The sequence below is a fragment of the Oratosquilla oratoria genome, chromosome 7, assembly GCF_046742065.1.
Source record: "Oratosquilla oratoria isolate Oo_2021 chromosome 7, ASM4674206v1, whole genome shotgun sequence".
Taxonomy (NCBI): domain Eukaryota; kingdom Metazoa; phylum Arthropoda; class Malacostraca; order Stomatopoda; family Squillidae; genus Oratosquilla; species Oratosquilla oratoria.
Window position 1 is genome coordinate 22,425,809 of NC_134783.1, and position 25,567 is coordinate 22,451,375.

A 25,567-nucleotide genomic window follows, 5' to 3' on the forward strand; every position below is an offset into this window, starting at 1 on the left:
CCCGGGCACGGGATCAAAGGTCACTGTGTAGGAAGGAGGGCGGATGGGGCGTCGGCTGAGGCATATGGTAGTGCGTAAGTGGAGTGAACATTGAGAAGATGCGAGTTTAAATGTGTTAGAATTAGAAATAGGAAACCTAGTGAATTTAGATAAAGGTAGAGTGTAGAGTGGGAGAAGCGAGTAAATGCCTTGGGGGATTGCAAAGTGAAAGATAAACTAGCGAAGAAACAGTAGTCAAAAGAAATAACTTTTGATAAGGTGAGAAGACACTTCCTCAACAGACATTCCCCTCTTTCCTAATGCCCCTTTTACCCCATCTATCCATCTCATCCTTGGGCGTCCCCTCATGTTCACTCCTCCCACCTTTGCCTTACACACCTCTTTTACTAATATTTTTTCATTCATTCTTTCCTTGTGTCCAAACCATCCCAACACTTTCATCAACCCTATCTCCCAACACCCTTTCCACCCGCGCTCTCCTCCTTACCTCATTTCTCACTCTATCCAGCCTATAGTAACCCCTATCATACTTCTCAGGCACCACATCTCAATTCATTCAAACTCCTCTTCTCTTCTTCTCTTGTGTTCCATGTTTCTGTTGGCATATATATGCGACACTTCTATCTTTCGAAATACTCATCAAACCTACAGCCACGACTGAACCCGAAAGCTACGGTTTTGTCAGCCTTCATCCATAATCACATCATTCCTAAAGTACATTATTGTAACTCGATATGTAATAAACTACCATATGATAATTTAAGGAGACTACGATTTATACAAAATAAAACAAAGTATTACAAATGAGTAGCATGTCGACAGAGGAATTTTTGGTCCATAACTAGGTCGGATGCGAAAAATTATAATAATGATAGGTACATATACCATACATATACCAAAGGCTTTTTCCCCCTTACACGGGGGGGTAGCCAAAAAGAAAAAGGAATAGAAATCACTCCCACCCATTTCATTTCCCATATATTCCACTCCCCTCCACTCTCCTCCCTCCCTCTTATCTTGGCACCTCCTGGATGACGGGTCATCCCTTCATCCTGTCCACTGCCCTGGGTCAGAGGCAGTGTCGCAAGACACAGGATATCCACAGTAAGGCCGCTTCATAAATTCGGCACCCCCCCCCCCTCTCCGTCCCCTCATGCAGAAAAGGAGAAGACGGGGAGAAATCCCTTCGGGCTGCGTCAATTTTTTTCTCATACATACTTCCTCATCCCCCAATCCCCCACCCACTCCCCGTCATTCATCACAGCCTCATCTATACACAACTCTTCTCCATTCACCCCTATCTTCTGTCCTCTCCCGTCCTTCCTCTACAGACATTCCTCTCTTTTGTAAAGCCCCTTTCACTCCATCCATCCATCTCATCCTAGGACGCCCCCTCATATTCACTCCTTCCACCTCCGCCTTCCACACTTCTTTTACTAATCTTTCTTCACTCATTCTTTCCATGTGTCCAAACCATCCTAATACTCTTTCATCAACCCTATCTCCCAGCTCCCTTTCCACCCCTGTTCTCCTCCTCACCTCCTCATTTCTCACTCTATCTAGCCTAGTAACCCCTATCATACTTCTCAGATATTTCATCTCAAACACATTCAAACTCTTTCTCTCTTCCTCTCTCATGTTCCATGTTTCTGCCCCGTACATTGCTGTTGCCACAATCACTCCTTCATATAACCCCTCTTAGCATCCATTCCCAGATGTCTATTTCTCATTACACTTTTTAATCCACCAAGGCATTTACTCGCTTCTCTCAATCTACATTCTACCTCCACCCCACTCCTCCCTTTCCTGTCACATTCGCACCCAAGTATCTAAAACTATCCACTTCCTCCAGTTTCTCACCCTTAATGCTCACTTCCAGCCTACTGTCACTCTCTCCCCTTGTACATCTCATCACCTTACTTTTGCCCACATTTATCTTCAGCTTCCTTCTTTCACACACCTTCTCAAACTCTGTCACTAACTTCCTCAATCCCTCCTCTGATCCTGCTACAAACGCAGTGTCGTCAGCAAACAACAGCTGGCTCACCTCCCACTTTTCTCCATTTTCTTTAATCATCTCCAACCCCTGACCCACTACCCTTGCATTCACCTCTCGCACCACCCCATCCATGTAAAGATTGAACAGCCAGGGCGACATAACACACCCCTAACGAAGTCCCACCTTTACCTCAAACCATTCACTCTCTCCATTTCTAATCCTAACGCAAGCTCTACTACTCTCATAAAAACTCTTGACTGCTCTTAACAGCTTTCCTCCTATCCCATATATCTGCAGTACCTCCCACAGTGCCTTTCTGTCTACCCTGTCGTAAGCCTTTTCCAGATCCATAAAAGCCCAAAAAAACATCCTTACCTTTTCCTATAGCTTTCTCACATATCTGTCTTACCACAAAGATCTGATCTACACAACCCCTACCTGTCCCAAAACCACACTGTTCCTCACCAATTACTCCCTCTGTTCCTCTCCTAATCCTCTCAATCAAGATCCTCCCATAAGCCTTCCCAACTACACTCAACAAGCTGATCCCTCTGTAACTAATACACTCACACTTGTCCCACTTTCCTTTGTAAAGCGGAACTATACAAGTACTCCTCCAGTCCTCCGGCACTCTACCCTCTCTTAAACAAACATTAAATAACCTCACCAGCCAGTCTACCATAACTGTACCTCCTTTCTTCAGACATTCTGCATGGCATCCATCCAGACCAGGTGCCTTACCTGCTCTCATCATCTTAACAGCTGCTTCCACTTCATCCTTCCCTATTTCTCCTCCATTTTCCTCACTCATCACTCTAATTTTCTTAGCGCTTCCCACTGCAACTACCTTTCCCTCCCTATCCTCCTTCACATTTAGCAACTCCCTAAAATACTCTGCCCACCTTCCTCTCACTGCCTTCTCTTCCATTATCATCTCTCCATCTGCACCTTTTACCTTTTCTTCTCTACTTGATTCGCCTCCTCTTCCTCTTTTAATTTTCTTCCAAAACATCTTTTTATTACTTTCAAAATTTTCTGTCATACTCTTTCCCCATTTCACATCTGCTCTCCTCTTTGCTTCCTTTATCTTATGCTTAACTTCCTTTCTCTTTACTTTGTACCTCTCATACGATTCCCTCGTCCTAATTTGTAGCCAATCTATGAATGCCTGCTTCCTCTCTTCTACACCCTTCTTTGATCCTCATCCCACCACTCACTACCCTTCCTTCTATTTTCTCCCGCCCTCCTTGTTCCACACACCATCTTTGCACACCTTATGACTCCCTCCTTAAACCATCCCCATTCCTCCTCCACTCCTAGTTCTACTCTATCCTTAACTCTCTTCCACTCCTCTCTCAGCTTCTTCTTATACTCCTTTTTTTTCCTCATTTAAGCTGTTCACTCTAAGTGCCTCCCTACCTTCTGCCCTTTTCCTCTCTCTCCACCTATTCTCCACTCTCAATTTACCTACCACCAGGAACTGATCTAATATTGCCCCACTCTCTCCCTTTAGAACATGTACATCCTTAACTCCTCCTACCATACTCCTGGTCACCACTATATAGTCCATTAACGCTCTATCTGCCACCCTTCCATCCACCACCCTCTCCCATGTGTACTTATGCTTGACTTTCTTCCTAAATACTGTATTTGCTATCATCAACTCTCTTTCAAGATACATCTCCACCATCAATTCTCCACTACGATTTTTACCTGGAACTCCATACTTCCAATCACTCCGTCAATTGGTTCATTTCCTACCCTAGCATTTAGGTCTCCCAATACAGCTACATTGACATTTCTCCCTAATCCCTCTATGCACTCATTTATATCTACCCAAAAAGCCTCCCTTTCCTCTACACTCTTCTCACTACCAGGCCCATACGCACTTACAAAAACCCACATCTCCTTTCCTAGCTTCACCTTCATCCACATCAACCTTGATGACACCTCCTTCCACTCCACTACCCGCTTACTTATCTCTTCACTTACTAGTATAGCCACCCCTTCTCTCCCTCGTCCCCTCTTCACTCCTGAGTACCTCCCAGCTACACTCCCAAACTCACAGTTGCCATTCCCTTTCATTTTAGTTTCACTCAAAGCCATTACATCCATCTTTCTTCTCACAAACATACTGCCTATCTCTTCCCTTTTACTCTCATCTGTACCACATCCACGCGCATTAAAAGACCCAAACCTTAGGGCACTGGTTGGAAAACTCCCAGACCCTCTTATGCCTTTACTTTCGTTTTTAGGAATGTCCCTTTTTGGGGCTACATGTAGTAGGACTCCTAATCCCATCCCCCGTCCCTTTTTTGTCGCCTTTTACGACTTAAGTGGAAATACTTGGTGGCAGTATTCTTTTGCCCCCACCACAGGGTAGGTAGGCGAAAAAAGGAAATGAATACTCAGAGAAATGGTACAGGACAGTAACAAGGGGTAGGGGGACAGCATAACGGAGGGACAGTCGTAGTATAAAAGTGTCATCATTTCTGTATGTACAAAATGATGTGTGTCTCTGGTCCGTAGGGGCGCCCCATGTAGACCCTAAAGTATCAACTGCATACTGCTGTGCCACAATAACATGCAGCCAATACCCCAGACGGGATAAATAGATAAATAAAAATCATAACATAAACAATAATAAATTAGTAAATAGGTAAAGTTGAATAATAAAACAGGTAAATATAATGAATTGACAGATAGATAATAATAAATTATAACCAATAAAATCATAATAAACAAACAGACAAATAATAACAAACAAATAAACATACAAAACAAATGCCAGGCAATACAGCATCTTACTTAGGTGTTTCTAAAGGCTTCAGACTGGACTTCATTGCATTGCCTCTGCCTCAGTATTATTTTATGACTATTGAATTGCAAATTTCCACTGGTTGTCAATAAAACCGAGAATCACATCCAAGAGATGCCTTTTCACTTATAAATTGTAAAGACCCGAAAACCAAATTATTTGACAGAGGAAATCATTCCAATTTTTCCCAAACATCGTATTCCAGTGCAACACAAACATCGCATATCTAAACAAGGCAGATAGTTGATAGAAGATATAAATGTTTGAAAATTGTGCACCATGGCTAACATGTACCCAGCTGACTTACGAAAACAACAGAAAAATAATAATTAAGAAAATAAATATTTCGTATTTGAGAAATTTTGTAGGATTTCGGTCTGAAACTTGTGAAATACGAATATGAAGTGTAAACAAGAGTTACAAGATTGTGAGCTGTAACCAAGACACCAAATACATTACAGAAGGGCCGTCTGAGAAAAATACATTTAGCTTTGATGGAAAGCGGCAACAAAACTTCTAAAGTAAGAGAAAAGTCCACTGATCTGTTGAATTTTACTTATTTGTTGCACTTTTCAGCCTCCATACATTTCTGTTTTCATTAGGTCGGGGGTAATACGTATGTCACTATGTGTTTATACTTTATGGGGGGAGGGGTCATATCGGAGATGAGATAAGAATGAGTCAAAACTTTCGATTTGCATTAAACAGATGAATACCGTATTTTTTCAATAATACATTCAAGAATGTTGCCTCTGATTGTTCCTATTTGTCTTGTTTCGTGTGATCTTTAGTGTGGGAGAGCAGAATGAGGCTGAGCAATACTGTTGCAGCATTGTGACTCAAATGTAGGAATCATGGTGATGGTCTTGTCCAATGTTTGTAGTAGTAAATCCTTAGAAGGCATGTTCTTATCAGGTTATTCATACCTGAAAGGCATTAAAACAATAGACAACAACAGCACTGCCAATATAATAATATTGACACTTTTTTTTTTAAGTCTGGTAAGACTACATGTTGAGGATGCTGTCATCAGCCATGCAGACCATGAAATGAAAAAGATCATATATCTTTTAATATTGTAGACCACTATCATAATTTTGGTGCTCCACTGCAGTGTCTGAACCTGTTATCTTTGTGTAACAGGTCTGCCCTGTAGAAGTCTATGTGTACCCTGTAACAGGTGGTATATCAAGGAGCTTGCATAGAAATTGGTTCAGTTTAGTTTTGAATGCATCAGCACCAGCTGCTTAGTTTTCTTATATTCTTTGGTAGATACTTGAACATAAAAGCCCCATTCTTGATGATGCTGGACAAGATTAGAGGTGTTGACTGTTGTTTACAGATGCATTGATTTGTTGAAATCAACCAAATCCAAGCAAAACCTGCAAACCATAAAAACAAGCAAAATGTGTTTAAATCCTGAAATACCTTACTGACTCTATATACATTTTCTTAGCATTCAATTTTTTTTTCTAACTGCTTGGTTCAGAAGATATTGACCAGTTTCCCAATACCCACCAAACTGCACAAAACCAGCAAACTTGAAAAACCCTAACTCAACCTAACCAAACTAAACCTCAACATTAGAAAGAACAGGTCAAAATATATATTCACAGCAAGTTTCAGCAATATATGACTAGAGGGTTTTGGTTGTTTTCAATAAAACATCAAACATTTTGTTTACCATTTTACTATTGATGAAGTTCGAGACCCCGCTCCACTGGCCTGTCATATATAGTATCAACACCAATAATTTCCTTAATGCACATATCAATAATGTCTTCAGTGCTTTCTTAAAGGTTATCAAGTTATCACAGTTCTTAAAATTTCCAGATAGCTCACTACATAATCGTGGAGCAATCTTTCCAAGATGTAAGTCCTGCAGTAAATTCCTCATGTATCTAAGTTTACCAAATTGCACTGCATGATGTGTCAGGACACAAATTTTGTCAATCATACGTGCTTTGATTGGCAGCCAATGGAAGTCAATGAGTACTGGTGTTATTAATAAACAGTGTAGAGCTTAATTCCAAAAAGCTATGAAAGCTGCAAAAAGACAGTCATGGGTGGATTTTTTATCTTCCACAAACAGCCTTACACCTATTAGTAACATAAAAAAAAATGCTGGAAAATTTACTCCCAACTCCAACACTAAAAGTTAACAATAGCCTCACAGCTGATGCAAAAGAAGTGAGTAGCACTTTTGCAGACCATTTTGTTCAAGTCTCGGAAAAATCTGACAGTTCTTGTGGATATTAGTATAGAAGTCAAGAAGAACAGTAGCATATATATTTTTCTTCAGATAAATTTTAACTTTATAATACTGCTGCTCTAACTGGAAACACATAAGAAAAAAAGAAATACAGGAGAAAGAAGAAAAGAAAGACAAGAAAAAAAATTAAAGATATCATATACCAACATAGACAGATTGATATCAGAAATTGACGAATTGAATGACTATCTAGAAAAAACCCCCCCAGATATAATGGGGATTGTGGAGACAAAATTAAAAGGATCATTACCACCAAATAGTGTAGGACAAGGAGTATATAATTGTTGGTACAGAAATTGATAAACAAAGCAGGGTGGAGGAGTGATGTTACAAACCAAGAAAGGCCTCACTCAAAGAAGGAAAACTACCAGGAGACTTGAAAAATGCCAATATATAAAGGGGGAAATAAGGAAGACCCAACAAATTATAGACTGGTGTCCCTAACGAGTACAATAGTTAAAATTTGTGAGAGAATCATCGAAGATGGACAAAATATCTGGAGGAGAATGATATACTGAACCTGAGGCAATTTGGATTCAGACAAGGAAGATCATGTACCACTAATTTAATTTGTTTCTATTCAAGATTGATAGATATATTGTAAGAAAGGGATGGCTGGGCAGACTGTACATTCCTGGACATTCAAAAGGCATTTGATAAGGTACCACACAGAAAATTTCTATATAAACTGGAAACAATAGGAGGCATACATGGAAAACTATTGAATTGGATGGAGGACTTCTTACATGGAAAAAAAATGAGAGTGGTGCTCAGAGACAAATATTCAAAATGGGAAGAAATGAGTAGTGGTGTCCCACAGGGGTCAGTACTAGCTCCGATAATGTTTGCCAATATATGTAAATGACATGGACGAAGTTATTGAAAGTTACATGAACTGCTTTGCAGATGATGCAAAATTATTAAGGAGAATAAACTCTGAAATAGACTGTGACTCATTGCAGCAGGATCTGAACAAAGTCTCAGAGTGGAGCAAGAGATGGGAGGTAGAATTCAACATCAAGAAGTGCAGTATAATTGAATTTGGAAAAAGCAAGAAGAGAATAACAGGACTAAAATTGATGGAAAAGAAGTAAAGAAAGTAAATTCTGAAAGGAACCTAGGAGTAATCATCACCAAAGACTTGTCGCCAGATAAACATATAGATAATGTAGTCGGAGAAACATACAATTTGTTGAGATTAATAAAGGTGGCCTTTAAATATTACAAACACTGATAAGGCCAAAACTGGAATATGCAGCACTGATATGGTCTCCCAGTACAAAAAAGAATATAAGAAAATTAGAAAGAATACAAAGAGCAACGACAAAATCGGCCCCAACACTTGCAAACATGACATATGAACAAAGACTGGTCAAACTGGAATTGCCAACCCTGGAACAAAGAAGAGAATGAGGGAACCTAATAACCATCTACAGAATTATGAAAGTAAAAGAATGCCTTGATAGGGAGGACATAATAAAGTGGGACAGAGGAAAAACAAGAGGACATGCAATGAAACTCAAAAAGGATGACTACAGAAGAGACTTGAAAAAGAACAGCTTCCCACACAGATTGATAGATATATGGAATAAATTGGATGAAAAAAATAGTGTGTGCAAACACAATACAAGAATTTAAGAACAAACTTGATCTTGCGAGATACAAAAATGGGTCACCATGAGCATAGCTCCCCTTCCCATATAATACAACTAGGTAAATGCTAGGTAAATACCATTAGTGTCCCTGGCCTAGATAAGATCCCTTTTGAAATGTTTAGGCATGTTTCAAAGAATACAAAACTATTCATGATTTGTATAATCAATCAACTTTGGTATGAGAACAACTACTCAACCATATGGGAAATGGCTTATGTGCTACCTTTTATTAAACCCTGTAAAGACCCTTCATTAGCAGCTGATTATCAACCTATAGCCTTAAATTGCTGTTTATATAAATTAATGGAAAAAAATGGTAAACATTAGACTTTTTTGGTATCTGGAGTAAAATAACACCTTGTCACCTTCACAGTTGTTGTATTTTATGGAACAAGAGCTATGCTTGTAGCTCTCGTCCTGTAAAATACAACAACTAGGTAAATACAGTATGGGTTCAGAAAAATGCACTCCACAATAGATGTCGTGATGCAGTTGGAAACATCTATATGTGAAGCATTTGCCTCCAAGCAGCATCATATAACAGTATTCTTTGATATTGAGAAAGCCTATAATATAGCATGGGGGCATGGAATACTCAAGACACTGCATGCAAGTGCACTATGAGGAGAGTTGCCTCTTTTTAAAACATTCTTGGCACTCAGATATTTTATCAGATAAGAAGTATCTAGAAGAGGGCATTCCTACAGGGCAATATACTTAGTGTAACATTTTGCATTAGCAGTTAATGGGGTTACAGATACTATCCCTGAATATGTATTAAGTACATTGTACATTATGGACCATCTCTCAGTATCCTTTGCTGCTACCCAAATACTTGATGTTGAAAGGAAATTACAACCAGTAGTCAGTGAAATAGTAAACTGGGCAGAAAAATAAGGTCATAGAGTATCCTTTAGTAAGACTACAGTCATACACTTTTGTCATTAGAGGTATACATCCAGATTCAGACCTTTACCTGTATAGTCATAGAATACCCTGTGTAGAAGCAGTACACTTTGTAGGATTGATATTTAATTAAAAACTTCCAGCAGTCTCTTGCCTCAAGTGTATTAAGACCAAACATCTTGAGACTTTGAAAATACAAAAAGTAATGTCAAATACTCATTGGGGGGTAGACAGGTATTCTATTTTAAAGATACATAAATCTGTTAATTTCAAAGTTGCTCTATGGTTGTGAAATATATTCCTCTGCAACCTCTAATAATCTTAAGATTCTGGACTCAGATCATCACTGGTATTGTCCTTGCTACAGGCTTTTTTTGATCCTCTCTGATATCTATTTTGCTGATTGATGCTAAAGAGATCCCCCTTGAACTATATTGCCAAGCATCACTACGCTGATACTGGTTTAGAATACAAAGACTTCCAAACTCGAGGGTTTATGCTGTAGCCAATAGAAATGGCTTCAATTGTTTTTATGAATATCACTGAAATTTCCCCCGTCCTTTTAGCTTCAGAATTAAGATGCTATTAGATTCCATGAATATCTTAAGAAATCAAATATGCACTTTTACTTATTCAATTACTCCGGCATGAAAACTTCCGGTTATAGATCTTTGTAGATCTTTGAGAGGTTTTAAGAGAGACAAATCTGATGAAGAAATGAGAAGCTTGTTTATAGAACACTCATTGCAGCACATAAGGTTAACATTTGTTTTTACAGATGGATCTAATTTTAACGGTGGTACTGGATATGGAGTTTTTAGTGAATATTTTAATCATTGAGGAGCGCTTCCCATATTAGTTTCAAATTTTACTGCCAAACTATATGGTATTTTAACTGCACTAGAACATATTGCTTCCCTCCAAAAATCTAGCTAGACCATATTTAGTCATTCAAAAAGTGTTTTACAATTGCTAGAAATCTACAATGATGACCACCCATTAATACAAAAAAAATTGCTATGGGCATTATTATATCAGAGCAGAGGAATTATAGTTTAATTTTGTTGGGTTCCTGCACATGTGAAAATCAGTGTTAAATGAAAGGGCAGACCAGTCAGGCAACAGTAAGTTTGATGCCAAGATGATGCCCCCTACCATAATGGGACTTTTTTTTTTTTCAACATCTTCAGATTTATCAAGAATACATGGCAACAGCAATGGAATGAGATGGGACCCAACAAAATGAGAGAGAGATCTACAAACATACACCCGTGGGAGTACAATAAGACCAGAAAATATGAAATATTAATGTGTTGTCTCTGCATTGGTCATATGAAATTAACCCTTGTATTCCTTATGAATGGTGGAAACAAACCATATTGCGATGATTGCTTAGTCCTGCTAGCAGTTAGACATTCACTGGTTGAGTGCCCTAGCCTGAGAGAACTGAGAGATCAGCCTTTACCATAGTACAGAGATAGCAATAACAGATAGAGTTTGGCTAGAATTTTGGGCATAGATATGGACTCTTAAGTGTTTTTAACTATATCAAAGAAGCAGAACTGGAGAAAATCAAAGTTTTAAAAAATTATTAATATCTTAATATGTATTAAAGAAGAAGGAATTCTAGTAAAAAAAATATATATTTCATATAATGTATTTATACATTAACAAACTTAAATCCTATTTCTATAGAATAGCTGTTTGTCTCTTCCCATCAGTCCAATTTATCTTCCTAAATATTTAATGTAAGATATATTGTATTTGGCATCCGTGATCCTGGTAATCAGAATGCCAGATAATATTCAATCAGTGAATCTTCTCCCTCACTTTCCCTCCTCACCCTCTCCCTCTCCCACCCCCTCACCCACTCCTCCCCTCCCCTAACTCCACCTCCCTCACCCCCTCTTCCCTCACGTCCTTCCCCCTCCTCCTCTTCCTCCCTCCTCCTCATCCCTTCTTCCCACCTTCATCACTACCCCTCCCCTCTTCCCCTCCTACTTCTCCTCTTCCCCTCTCCTCCATTGACACATTGTCCCTCAACCCCTCCTCCTCCTCTTCCTTCTACCTCGCTCCCTCTTTCTTCACCCCATCCTCCCTCATCCTCACCCCCTCCTCTCTCTTCTCCCTCTCCTCCACCCCTCCCCCTTCTCCTCCTCCTCCATCTCCCACCTCCCTTTTACCCTCCTTGCTCTCCCCTTCCTTTTATCCTTCCCCTCCTCCTTCCCCTTACCCTTCCCCTTACCCTTCCCCATACCCTTCCCCATACCACCCTTACCCTCTCCTCCCCTCCTCCTTACTCTCCCCCTTACTCATCCCTCTCCCTTACATCCCCCTCTCCTTACTTTCCCCATCCTACTTCCCATCCCCCTTCTCTTGCCTTCCTCCCCTTCCCCTTTCCTTCCTCCCCTTCCTCTCTCCTCCTCTTTCTTCCTCTCTCCTCCTCCTTCTTCCTCTCTCCTCGTTCTCCTTCCTCTCTCCTCCTCCTCCTTCCTCACTCTTCTTGCTCCTCCTTCATCCCTTCCCCTTCTCTCCCTCTCCTTTCACTTCCCCCTCTCCCATTATCTCTCTCTCCTTTCCCTCAGCATCTCCCCCACCCCCTACTCATCCTCATCTTCATCCTTGTCCTCATACTCTGCAGACATAGAAACAGACCCTACAAGTACAACACAAAAACAGCAGTCCAGCATTTGTTTCCAGAGATATGTAGAGAAGTTATTGTTATTAGACTTTCTGTATCTATAAAATGTGGGTTAGAGTAAAAGATACTTACGTTTCATAATTTTTAGATCTTAATTATTTTTTTCTTATTTGATTAACTAGTTGTATAATTAACATCAGTAAGCTTAAAAGTTGGTACACTATTTTTGAAGCTTAATATCTTTCATTGTCTGACCTAAAGTTTTGAAACTTGTAGCTCTCTTATTGAATATAAGTATCCTTAGTCTTTAGTGTTTACCTATTTCAACTGTATTATTTTAATTGACTAACATAACAATTTCTGAATCCTTTCCACAGAACATGTTGTCCCCTGATGTACCTGAGTTCAAGCCCCGTCATATGGAGGAACCTGTTAGTACATATGAAGAACAGGAAACTTCATATCCCCATTGGGAACAAAACTTCCAAGCTACCAGTCCACTTTATAATAGTTATCTTCTCTCTGGTGGAGGATACGGAGGGGACTTTGCGGCACATTACATACCCCAGTCATTTTCTCCCTTGCATCTTCCTCCCCCAGCATCACATGGACCTTACCCCATCGGCCCTTACTCAGAAGGGGCAACAGTGAACCAGAACTACCAGAACACTCTGTATGAAGTGTCTGATACCTGTGCATCATGGAGTCCCAGCCATCAAAATGTGTCAGGATTTCACCAAAAAGGGATGTACTCTCCACAGAAGCAGAAAAAATATGGTCACCATCCTCCTGGTGAGGGAAATTTGTTCACGAGGAATGGACAACAAAAAAGTAGTAATAACCACAAGAAATATGCTGGGAAAAAGTTGTCAAAATTCCACGAAAGTGATGACAGAAATGTCGAGTCCTATTCCAGATCCGAGGTTAAGAAGTCTGCAAAATGGTCTGTCAAGGAACACAGTGACCAGCAATTAACAAAAAAGGCCTCAAAATCATTGGTAGTCAGTGAGGAGTACTGGCCTTCTTTAAATCAGAAGGAGAAAACATCATCCGAGAAACACTTTTCCAAAGATAGAACCACAGTGGTTGAAAGTGGAAATTGCACAGACAGTGACAAAGTATGGTCCAAAACTTTTTCAGAAGCTTTTAAAGGAAGTACCCCAAAGAAAAAGGCATCCCCAGATGGTAATGAACTAGTTCATAAGGAGGAAGAACATAATGAAATTATCAACAGTTTAAAGAAAAAGAAAGTACAGAAGAGTTTAAAACCAGGTTCAAAATCAAATGGTGATAATGAGAAAAGTGGTAAAAGTACACTAAAGAAAGATAGATTTTCTGAAGGTGAATTTAAGAGAAAAGAGAAGCATCTTAAGCAAGATGAGTTCAAGAAGAGGAAGCAACCAAACCAAAATAACCATAAGCACAGCTCAAATAGTATTAGATTAGGTGATGGTCAGCAGAATGTGAGTGGCAGGTCCTCAGTGACTGTTTATGATGACAAATCTGCAGAATTTGGCAAAGAGGGAAGTTGTGACACTAACAGTAAGCTTTCATTGGAAATTGTCAAAGAAGAAAATGGTAATAGAGAGGAGTTTCAAGTTAAAGAGACAATGGCAGAAAGAATTGCTAAGAGTTTTGAGTCAAAGGATCAGTTTGAGAATGCATACAAAAAGACCATTGGTACTACAGAATCTGGGAATACAACTATAGAAAGTGGTGAGGTGTGTGTTAAACATTCTCATACACTAAATTCTAACCCAGTTTGTAAAGGAGTATATGAATGGCAGGTTGTTAAATCAGAAAAAAAGAAAAAGAATACTGTTCCTAAGGATGCCGAGAAGCAAGAGCAAGAGAAAAGCAATAGTGCACATATACATGGCAGAAGAAAAGAGAGCAGATTAAAAACAGAAAAGAGAGGTCAGGGTGGTAGAATGCACACTAGGGAAGATGATGAAAATTCCAAGGAAAAGAGTAAAAATACTCTTGTCAAGAAATCTAGTCAAAGCTTAGGTAAGTCCACAAAGAGATGGAATCAAGCAGATGAAGCAAATAAAGAAAATACCAGTCATTTGAAAAGGTATTCTGGCACTGGTGTGGAGGTTAAGCACAGATCTGAGTTGGAAATATCTCAGAAGGTGGACACTACTGCTAAAATTATTACTGAACCACAAGTTTTCAGCAACGATACAAACAAATTAAGGGAAACAGGTGCAAAACCTAAGACTAGGTCATTTATTGAGCAGCAAAAACGTGTAAGAAAACCTAGATTAAGCCCATTCAGAGACACTGAAAGCAAAGGTGAAGAGATGCCAAATCTTTCAGAAAAAACAGTTGACAAATATTTGGAGAACAGAGCAGCAAAGAGAAATGAGAAGCGAATGGAAGAAAGAAGAAAAAGGGAATCAAAGATTAAGTTGGCTAAGGAATTGTCTAACAGGGATGTAAGAATAACAATTGTTACAAAAGAAATGGTTGAGTCAATGAATCCTGACAAAGAGAGTGTGAAAAATGTACAGAAATATAATATTACCATTGAAGACTACCCAGCTTTAGACCAGCCTCCATCTATGAATACAAGCAAAAGTAAGAAATCACCACCATTGTCAAGTATTTCCAAGGGCAGTAAAAGGATGCCCAAGTTACAAAATCTAGATGTAACTGATGACCCAGAGTGGGAGAACATAGATGAACCGACACCATTGAGAAATGAGGTACCTGTGGAACCTGCAAGCTTGTCATACAGTTTAGCCCTCAAAGCAGTCGGCAAAAAAGCAAAGCCACCTCCTGCTGCTCCCATTTCCACAGTGAAGAAAACTGGAAAAGAAAAAAAAGAACCAAAACCTCCCCCAAACCAACCCAAGAAAAAAGTGAAGACAAAAGGGCTGATTCAATTCGATATCCTATCAATGCTTGAGGTAAGGCTATAGTATAAACTAGAGTAAGGGTGAAGGATTTCATTTATCTTTTTTCATCACTGGTAGAAGTCTTTTTAGTTGAAATCTATTCATTGTAACTAATCACATCTTTGCTGCCCTCTTTTACAAACAACTTAGTATAGTAACCATATTGTCTTAAGTCTCACCAGCTGGAAAACCACAGCCCCTCAGTTATCAGCAACTCTCTCTCAGAGGTAATCTTGGGCTGCTGTTATTTTATTAGTGTGGTTATATTTCTATGTCACAAACTAGTTAAAAGATAATGAAAAAGCAAGTCGTTAGGTATCCTTACGTGAAAAAATGGAGGAAAGATAAGTGAGGTTGATGGACACCAAACCTAGTCCAAAGACCAAGTGCCCACTCCTCAGGGTTTCACTTCATGATTAAGGTAAGTTTGATGGGATATAAAGATGAGCAGTGGAAAAATAAATCTGATTACCATCATGGGCCCTGGTAGTCTGGTATAGCCAGCTATAAACAATTATGGCTGCACTTATAGATTTTTATTTCACTACCATTCCCGCTGTAGGAATGGATATACAGTCAAACCTCACTTAACAAGTGCTTCACATAACAAATGATTTGCGTAATGAGCAAAATTAAAAAAAAATTACTTGCTTAATGAGTGACATTTTGTGATTTGTATGCCCGATGTGAAGGCTCCTTTCTCCCTAGCTAGTCACAAGGAATGTCTCCTTGTGACTCAAGGCTAGCTCATTCCAGTCTACTTCTTGGCCAGTGTTGCCACTGCTTGAAAATTTCTATTAGGTCTTGGATATTTTATTTTGACATTGGAATTTTGAGTTTTTTCTTAACCAGTAAATCTTGTAGTATTCAAGTAACTCAATAACTCAGCTGATGAGTGCATGCATAAGAAATATCCAGAATTATATCTGCAGCAAACTCAATTATAAAGCCATGATGATTATCATTATTTATTTATTTATTTATTTTTATTTATTTTATTTTATTTTATTTTTTTCTTTACTATCCTAACACACTTCTCTTCTCTGGCATTTCCTGATGCCAGCATACTCGTGTACCATGCGTGCCTCATAATGCCTATGTAGGTGTCATCATACTGAAATGGTTAAACTATTCCTTGGGAAGTGAATCCATTGCAAAAGCAAAAGAGGAATAAGATTTGGGAATGTTGATAAAATACAGTCTGTCATCTGACAGACATATCAACAGGGTTGTGGGAGACATAGATATCTGTAGAAGATTGAAGTGACTTTTTGATATACAGATGAAGAAATGATGGAAAATCTTATAGAAAACCTGATCCATCCAAGACTAGAATATGCACCAGTGGGATGGTCCCCAGACAGAGTGAAGGATATAAATAAGATCAAGAGAATACAGAAGGTATTGACCAAACTGGTTCCCATTGTGGTAGATAAACCATACGCAGGGGTGGGATTCAAGAAATTTAACAACACATTCTCTCACTTGGCCAGTAGTTTGCAGATATCACTTAAGCTGTATTATAGTCTGTATAAGCCAATTTTTAATAACCAGTTCACAGAGCTTATGGAATTACAAGAACAGGTTTGTATGAACCGGTAAGATGTGATGTGATATGGTTTAACGCCACAAACTCCCCCCTATCGGAAGGCTAGGACAAAATCAACTGATAATCATGCCAAGAGTCTTTTCACTATCCACTTTTGTTAATGAATTTCCAAATAACTTGCCAGCCAAGAAACCTGCATATGAGATACAAAGCAACACATAGCCAAGCAGATAGATAAGAGTGTGAAAGGTGTTGAGAATCTAAAAGGCTTATCATAATCAGTAGGAAATTACAAGAACAGTATATTGCCTCAAGGTGCAAAGAAAATCCTAAAGAATATTTCAGATATATCATGAAAAAAAAAACTTTTAAGAGCACCATTGGTCCCCTCCAATCAGCAGTGGGGGAGGGGGGATAGTAACAGATGAGAGGGCAATGGCAGACATCTTGATTGATTATTTTATCTTTGTTCACTATTGAGAACAGCTGGAATGAATGCCAGTCCCACCAGGACAGACAGTATCCACACATTTATTTGGCATGGATATTGCAGAACATGATGTAATGTGTGTTATAAATAAACTATATGTGGATTGCCTGGACAAGACAAAATTTACCCAAGAATGCTCATGGAAGATAAAGAAGCAATCTTCAAGTCCTTCAGTGTGATTTTTAACATATCTTTGTAATCTTGAAGAGTTGTACAAGAGTGGAAACTAGCAAATGTGCCCTTGATCAAAAAGAGTGACAAATCCAATCCCGGTAATTATCAGCCAATTAGCCTTACATCAGTTGTCTGTAAACTAATGGAGTCTATCCTGAGAGACAAAATTATGGAATTCCTGGAGAAAAACCATGTTATTAAAGATTCATTCAATTCCATGACATGTATTCCACTATACGGGTAACACTTCTTTCCAGTCGGCAGAACAGGTGGGAGACTTTGATTGCCACTACCAAGATGGGGGAGATATCCCTTCTTGTTTTCAGTCCTTGGACATATGAACACATGCAAGGACATCACTGAGAGACTGCATTGGCCTGTCTCTTGATGGGCCACACTCGTGACACACATGGTTACCTCATATCCCAAACTACTGTGCTACCTCTCATTAATGGGGGGTAACGGTGTCCGTTGATGTGAATAACCCGTTGATTTGGAGTGGTTTTTGGGTGGCATAGTGATTGCACAGCACTAAACAACAGCATCAAAAACACCAAAACCACAGCGAAAACACCGCAAACACAGCTGATTAAAGTCCATTAATGAGAGGTAGTACTGTATTTTACAATGAGTGCTTAGTCTCCCTAACAGTACGACACTTCCTAGTAGAGTGTCCCAGTCTGATAGGCCTGCGAGAACTATATCTCTTCTGTTGTTGCGATGAAGACGGAGTATTCTACATCTTGTAAATACAATGAAAGAAAACCCTTTACCCAGGACATGAAGTATTTATGTTCATAGAGAATGCTGGCCTTTTAAGAAAATTATAGCTTCACATCTGAATGTTTTTATTCCATCTTTTTGACTTGATCCATTCCCTAATTTTCATGATCACATAATAGATATCTTTTTTTTTTATTATTATTAATTTTATCACAGCAGATATTTTATCCAAAATGTAAATTTTGGCCTACCACCATTGCCATCTTTAGAATTTTTGTAAGCTGTGCCATATGACCTAGATGTTGTGGTACTATAAACTTGAAATCAATCAATCAATCCTCCTCTTCCATCTACTGCTCCTCTTCCCTCTCTTGGGAGGTCCTTAAATCCTCTGTCACACCTACATGGCTCAGGTGAGTTTGTACAAGTTGAAATGACTTAGGTTACAATCTTTTATTTTTCAAATCTCCAAATGTCAAATCACTTTTGTGTTATATAGTGAGAAGCTGAATGATGAATGAAGAGAAGTTAAAACATACATGAATATTAGACATATTGTTGAAGTGTCTTTAGGGAAGTCTAGAATATTGTAAGCGAAGTCATCGTCTAGCTTTTCAAATTCACAACATTTAATGAGAATCTTGAATATGTGACCAGGGCTTAAGACTTAATATCCACTGTAAGGCTGCAGATTTCAGTCACTGAAAATCAGAGCAGGAGTTGTTATTGGATTATTATTCTTGCTATTCTATCATTATTATTGTAATTATCATTATTATTCATTGTTATTATTATTATTACTGGTATTGTTAAATAATCACCTTTTCCACAGCAACAGACTACAAAAAAACAACAAAAAATGAAGAAGAGAATGTTGCAGGCAAAGACATCACAACAGAAAAGTGCTCCCACTGTTACTGTAGGAGGTACCTATGTTTCTTTGTTGATGAAAAAAAAAAAATGAGATTACAATATGACAGTGTTAGATTCATGTGTTTTGAATTGTGTTATTCAGAAGCACATTAAATTCATTTGATCAAGTCCATAAAAGCCCAAAAAACCTCTTTACCTTTTCCCAAAGCTTTCTCACATATCTGCCATACCAAAAAATCTGATCCATGCAACCCCTACCTGTCCTAAACCCACACTGTTCCTCATCAATTACTCCCTCTATTCCTCTTCTAATCCTCTCAATCAAAACCGTCCCATAAACCTTCCCAACTACACTTAACAAACTGATCCCTCTAAAACTACTACACCCACACTTGTCCTCATTTCCCTTGTAAAGCAGAACTATACAGGCACTCCTCCAGTCCTCTGGCACCTTACCCTCTTTTAGACAAACATTAAACAACCTCACCAGCCACTACACCATCACTGTACCTCCCTTTTTAATACACTCTGCATGACACCCATCCGACCCAAGTGCCTTACCTGCATCTCATCATTTTAATAACTGCTTTCGCTTCATCTTTCCTTATTTCTCCTCCATTTTCCTCATTCATCACTGGAATGTATATACAGTACTACCTCTCATTAATGGACTAAAAGGGGGGTAACGGTGTCCGTTGATGTGAATAATCCGTTGATTTGGAGTGGTTTTTGGGTGGCATAGTGATTGCACAGCACTAAACAACAGCACCAAAATCACCAAAAACACAGTGAAAACACCGCAAATACAGCTAATTAACATCTGTTAATGAGAGGTAGTACTGTATATATATATATTGATCTAAAATGCATTTCTTTTGTCTTTTGATATAAGTAGTTACATGATAAACTTGCTTCTAGGAGTGGTCAGAACAGCAAAAGGAATGGAGCCAGAACATAAACGTAGAAAGCCCACAAGCCTCCGAAGAAGACTACAGAAGGAGAAGAGAGCAAAGTCTGAAGACCTTTTGATGGTATTAAAAGGTAAGAAGTAAATGTTTGTTTCAAGTTTGATCATACAATGAATCAGTGATTAAGTGTTTTGTTAAAATATAAGGATATTAAGATAAAGATTATTCTTTTTTGTATACACTGCTTAGAGAAGAGTGGGAGGGAGTAAAGGATAGAGTAGAACTAGGAGTGGGGAAGGAATGGGGATGTTTCAAGGAGGGAGTCATAAAGTATGCAATGATGGTATGTGGAACAAGGATGAGAAGAGGACAAAAGGAAGGGTAGCGAGTGGTGTGATGATGAAGCAAAGGAAGTCTTAGAGGAGAATAATGAGCATTCACAGATTGGTTGCAAAATAGGACAAGAGGATCATATGAGAGATACAAAGAAAAGAGAAGTCAAGCATAAGATAAAGGAGTCAAAAAGGAGAACAGATGTAAAATGGGATAAGAATATGACAGAAATTTTTTTAAGTAATAAAAAGATGTTTTGGAAGAACATTAACCCCTTCCATACGGTGCCTCATATGTAGGCGGCATGAGGAGCAAGTGGATATGCGAGGCTGCCATATCGGCGTCTTGATTATATTTATTGTAGTTGCCCCTGCGTAATGACATACTCTCTAAACTGTCTTCATCACATTTTCTATGGTTATCAAAATTCACGGGTGAAAGAGAGAACGATCGATATAAGCGGTGACTATATTTTATGATGCGAGTATTATTACGACACATAGTACGTCTGGCAGCTAATGCTGCCCGCGAAATTTTGGCCCGTACTGAAGAGGTTAAGAGAGGAAGAGGAGGTGTATCAAGTAGAGAAGATAGGTAAAAGGTGCAGATAGAGAGATGTTAATGGAAGAACTAGCAGTAAGGGGAAGATGGACAGAATATTTTAGGGAGTTGTTAAATGTGAAGGAGGATAGGGAGGGAAAGGTAGTCAGAGTGGGAAGGGCTAAGAAAATGACAGTGATGAATGAGGAAAATGAAGGAGAAATAAAAAAAGATGAGGTGAAAGCAGTTTTTAAAATGATGAGAGCAGGTAAGGCACCTGGGTTAGATGGATGTCATGCAGTGTTTAAAAAGGGAGGTATAGTGATAGTGGAGTAGCTGGTGAGGTTGTTCAATGTTTGTCTGAAATAGGGTATAGTGCCGGAGGACTGAAGGAGTGCATGTATAGTTCCACTTTACAAAGGAAAAGGGGACAAGTGTGAGTGTAGTAGTTTTAGAGGGATCAGTTTGTTGAGTGTAGTTGGAAAGACTTATGGGATGGTTTTGATTGATAGGATTAGGAGAGGAACAGTATGGGTTTAGGACAGGTAGGGGTTGTGTGGATCAGATTTTTGTGGTAAGGCAGATATGTGAGAACACTTTGAGAAAAGTTAAGGATGTTTTTTAGGTCTTTATGGATTTGGGAAAGGCATATGACAGGATGGGAAGGCACTGTGGGAGGTATTGCAGATATGTGAGATAGGAGGAACATTGTTAAGAGCAGTCAAGTGTTTTTATGAGAGCAATAGGGCCTGTGTTAGAATTCTGTGGTGTGAGAGGTAAATACAAAGGTAATGGACCAGGAATTGGAGATGATTAAAGAAAATGGAGAAAAATGGGAGATAAGCCAGTTGTTGTTTGCTGATGACACTGCGCTTGTAGCAGGACCGGAGGAGGGATTAAGGAAGTTAGTGACAGTGTGTGGGGAGGTGTGTGAAAGAAGGAAATTGAAGATAAATGTGGGTAAAAGTAAGGTGATGAGATGTACAAGGGGAGAGGGTGGCAGCAAATTAAAAATGAGTATTAAGGAAGAAAGACTGGAATAAGTGGCTAGCTATAGATATTTTGGGGCAAATGTGTCAGGAAAGGGAGGAGTGGAGGTGGAGGTAGAATGTAGATTGAGAGAAGCAAGTAAATGCTTTGGGGAAATAAAAAATGTAATGAGAAATAGACATTTGGGAATGGATGCTAAGAGGAGATTGTATGAAGGAGTGATTGTGCTGACAGCACTGTGTAGGGCAGAAACATGGAACATAAGAGAGGAGGAGTTTGAATGTGTTTGAGATTAGGTGCCTGAGAAGTATGATAGGGGTTACTAGGCTGGATAGAGTGAGAAATGAGGAGGTGAGGAGAACAGCGGTGGAAAGGGAGATGGCAGGTAGAGTTGATGAAAGGGTATTGGGCTGGTTTGGACACATGGAAAGAATGACTGAAGAAAGATTAGTAAAAAAGGTGTGGAAGGCAGAGGTGAAAGAAGTGAACATGAGGGGGCGACAAAGGATGAGATGGGTGGATGGGGTAAAAGGGGCATTGGGAAAGGGGAATGCCTGTTGAGGAAGGAACGTAGGAGAGAGAAGATAGGGGTGAATGGAGAATGGTTGGGCATGGATGATGCTGTGATGCATGGAAAGGAGTGGGTGGGAGATGGGGGGTTGAGGGAGTATGTGTGAATAATAAATTGACACAGCCCGAAGGGATTTCTCCCCATCTTCTCTTTTTCTGCATGAGGGGATGAAGAGGGGGGGTCACCAATAAAATGAAGCGGGCTTGCTGCGGATGTGCTGTGCCTTGCGACACTGCTTCTGATGCAGAGCAGTGGGCAAGATACAGAGATGACCTGTCATCCAGGAAGAACCAAGATAAGAGGGAGTGGGGTGAATGGGAGTATGTGGGGATGGAGTGGGTGAGAGTGGATTTTATGACTTTGCTTTTTGGCTACCTTCCTTGTAAGGGTGAAAAAGACTTTGGTACACCTATATATATATATATATATATATATATATATATATATATATATATATATAATATATATATATATATGTATATATATATATATATATATCTTTTTTCAACCACAAATCACATTTAATTCCATGTCATCTCAGTCGAGACTGAAGAATCGCTTGATGGAGGCATTCGTTGGAAATTGAAATGTGGACGAGCCAAGGATTCGAACCCAGCTAACCCGTAACAATGTTACAGTGACTTAAACCAGTGCTCTATCTCTCTTGATAGTGCATTGGTTTAAGTCACTGTAACTTTGTTATGGGTTAGCTGGGTTCGAATCCTCAGCTCATCCACGTTTCAATTTCCAACGAATGCCTCCATCGAGCGATTCTTCAGTCTCGACTGCGATGGCATGGAAATAAAAGTGATTTGTGGTTGAAAAAAATATTAATTGATCACTGGGAACCATTCAGTGTAAATGTGTATATATATATATGTATATATATATATATACAGACGCTCCTCAACTTACGTTTTAGTTATGTTCTGAACTGCCGAACATAACTGTTACTGTACATTCCAGTAATGTATGACCGTTCATACTGTATTATACATCCATAAATTCTATTACCGTATCTTATAAAACACCTCTAAATCATTAATTATAAACATAACATTGTAAAATGATAACATTAATTTCAAATAAATTAAATTCAAGCAACATAAAGTGAGATGGTGGAGAAGGAGGAGGGGGAGGAGGAGGAGGAGGAGGCAAGGCAAGGCACATTCAGTCTGTCATTTGTGCCATGTAAACAATGGACGCAGCGTCATGCGTAAGTATAGTTTGAATGTCTTGTACTACGGAGAGTGCACTAAACTAAAAAATTCAATCAATTTTATTTTTTATTTTTTATTTTTTTTTACAGTCAATTCAAATGTAAAATCGAAAAAACGTAAAACGAATTAACGTAAGTAGAGTAGCGTCGTATATATATATATATATATATATATATATATATATATATAAATATATATATATATATATATATATATATATATATATATATATGTATATATATATTTTTATATATATATATATATATATATATATATATATATATATATATATATATATATATATATATATATATATATGTATGTATATACACTATATATATATAAACACCATAGTTCTCTTAACCCCTTCCATACGGTGTCGCACACGTAGGCGTCATGAGGAGCAAGTGGATTCGCGACGCTGCCATATCGGCATCTTGATTATATTTATTGTAGTCGCCCCTGTGTTTTTACATTCTCCCTAATCTACTCTTAATCCCATTCTCTGTGGTTTTCAAAATTCACGGGTGAAAGAGATAACGATCGATATAAGCGGTGACCATATTTTATGATGCGAGTATTATTACGACACGTCGAATGGCTGGCATTGGCTGCTGCCCGCGAGATTTAAGTCCCGTAGTGAAGTGGTTAATCACACATTTGCCAACCACCACTTGTGTGGATGATTGGGCCCAGGACATAAAACACCACCAATTTCAGAAGTGGGTTTATATCCTGGACCCAAATGTCTGCATAAGTGGTGGTTGGTGAGTGTTGGATTAAGAGACCTAGGTGTATGCACATATACAGTCAGTGCCAAAGGTATTGACATCAGAATCTTGCTCCAATACCTATAACGAATTACTAAGGACCCCCTGTAACCACATAAAGAAAATGACAATGGTATTGGTGTGAGAGCATGAGGTAGAGTGGGTGGAGCTTAAGTTCTACAGAAAGGAAGAAGATCTCAGGTGCCTGCTGTGTTTCATGGTGAGTAGATTTTTTTTTTATGATGCAACACATGCATTTTTCCCCTCTGTTATTTGCAGAATTTTATTTTTTGTGCATTGTGGGATAATGCCATTCATGAGAAGCTGAGAGGGAGGAAAGGATGGTGGATGGGAATGGAATGGTTGGGAATGTTTACATGACTTTTGACTTAGCTACCTTCCTTGTAAGGGGGGAAAAAGTTCTTAGTATAGAGATGGATAGAATATTAAAGATGATACAGATGACAGAACATTTACCTACTGATAAGATTTAGTTTATTTTGCAAAATAAAATGTAAATAATGTCATGTTTAATCCTAACAGTGTGAAGGGTAGGTGTGGGTATGAGAGTGTAATTTTGAGTATGAATGATCTCTTGCAATAAATGTAAGCTCCTTAACATTATTTTTGATTGATCCTTTATTTCCATACTTATTATACGAGACAAGAATTATCTTTAACTCTTACTAAAAACAATGTCAATACTGGTTAAGGTCCCGGGTGGAGATAATACAACAGAAAGGTTTTGACACAAAATATTATATTTACTTATATAGGTAACACTGTTAAAAAAAATAAGCATAAGTACATATGGAAGAAGGTGGTGGATAGAAGAGTGGTTGATCAGGCATTAATGGATTATGTAGTGGTACTGTGGTATCCAAATGAAAAGTTGGGGAAGGTCTGGATGTTCATGTTCTAAGGGTAGAGAGTGGGGGAATGTCAGACAGTTTTTTGGTGGAAGGTAATTTGAGAGTACACACACACACACACACTTCAACGAATGGACGGCTTAGAAGACGTTCTGAAGAAAAGTGAAGTCTGTGGATCCCAACGCAAAGAGAAGTGCCTAGTGTTTTTGCAGGGTGGGGGGGAAATTGCTCGTGGAGTAGTGGGAACGTAGGGAAAGAGGAAAAGGGGAGGGATTACTGAGGGAAATGGAAGGAAATGAGGAGGGAGTAGACTTTGACCAGCCAGACAAGCGGAAGGTAAACAAAAGACTTAGCGAGGAT

The 25,567-nt window shown here is 38.9% G+C and overlaps 1 protein-coding gene across 1 annotated transcript in view; it reads left to right on the forward strand.

Annotated features, from left to right (window-relative positions):
* Nucleotides 1-4,818: 4,818 nt before the first annotated feature.
* The window catches only part of Sbp2 (SECIS-binding protein 2), a 39,571-nt gene continuing 18,822 nt past the window's right edge, over nt 4,819-25,567 (forward strand). The window contains exons 1-4 of the mRNA XM_076187817.1: nt 4,819-5,338; nt 12,669-15,206; nt 18,963-19,056; nt 19,922-20,044. Of these exons, the coding sequence (XP_076043932.1) occupies nt 5,312-5,338; nt 12,669-15,206; nt 18,963-19,056; nt 19,922-20,044 (2,782 nt within the window). The 5' untranslated portion in view covers nt 4,819-5,311. The remainder of the gene's footprint in view (nt 5,339-12,668; nt 15,207-18,962; nt 19,057-19,921; nt 20,045-25,567) is intronic.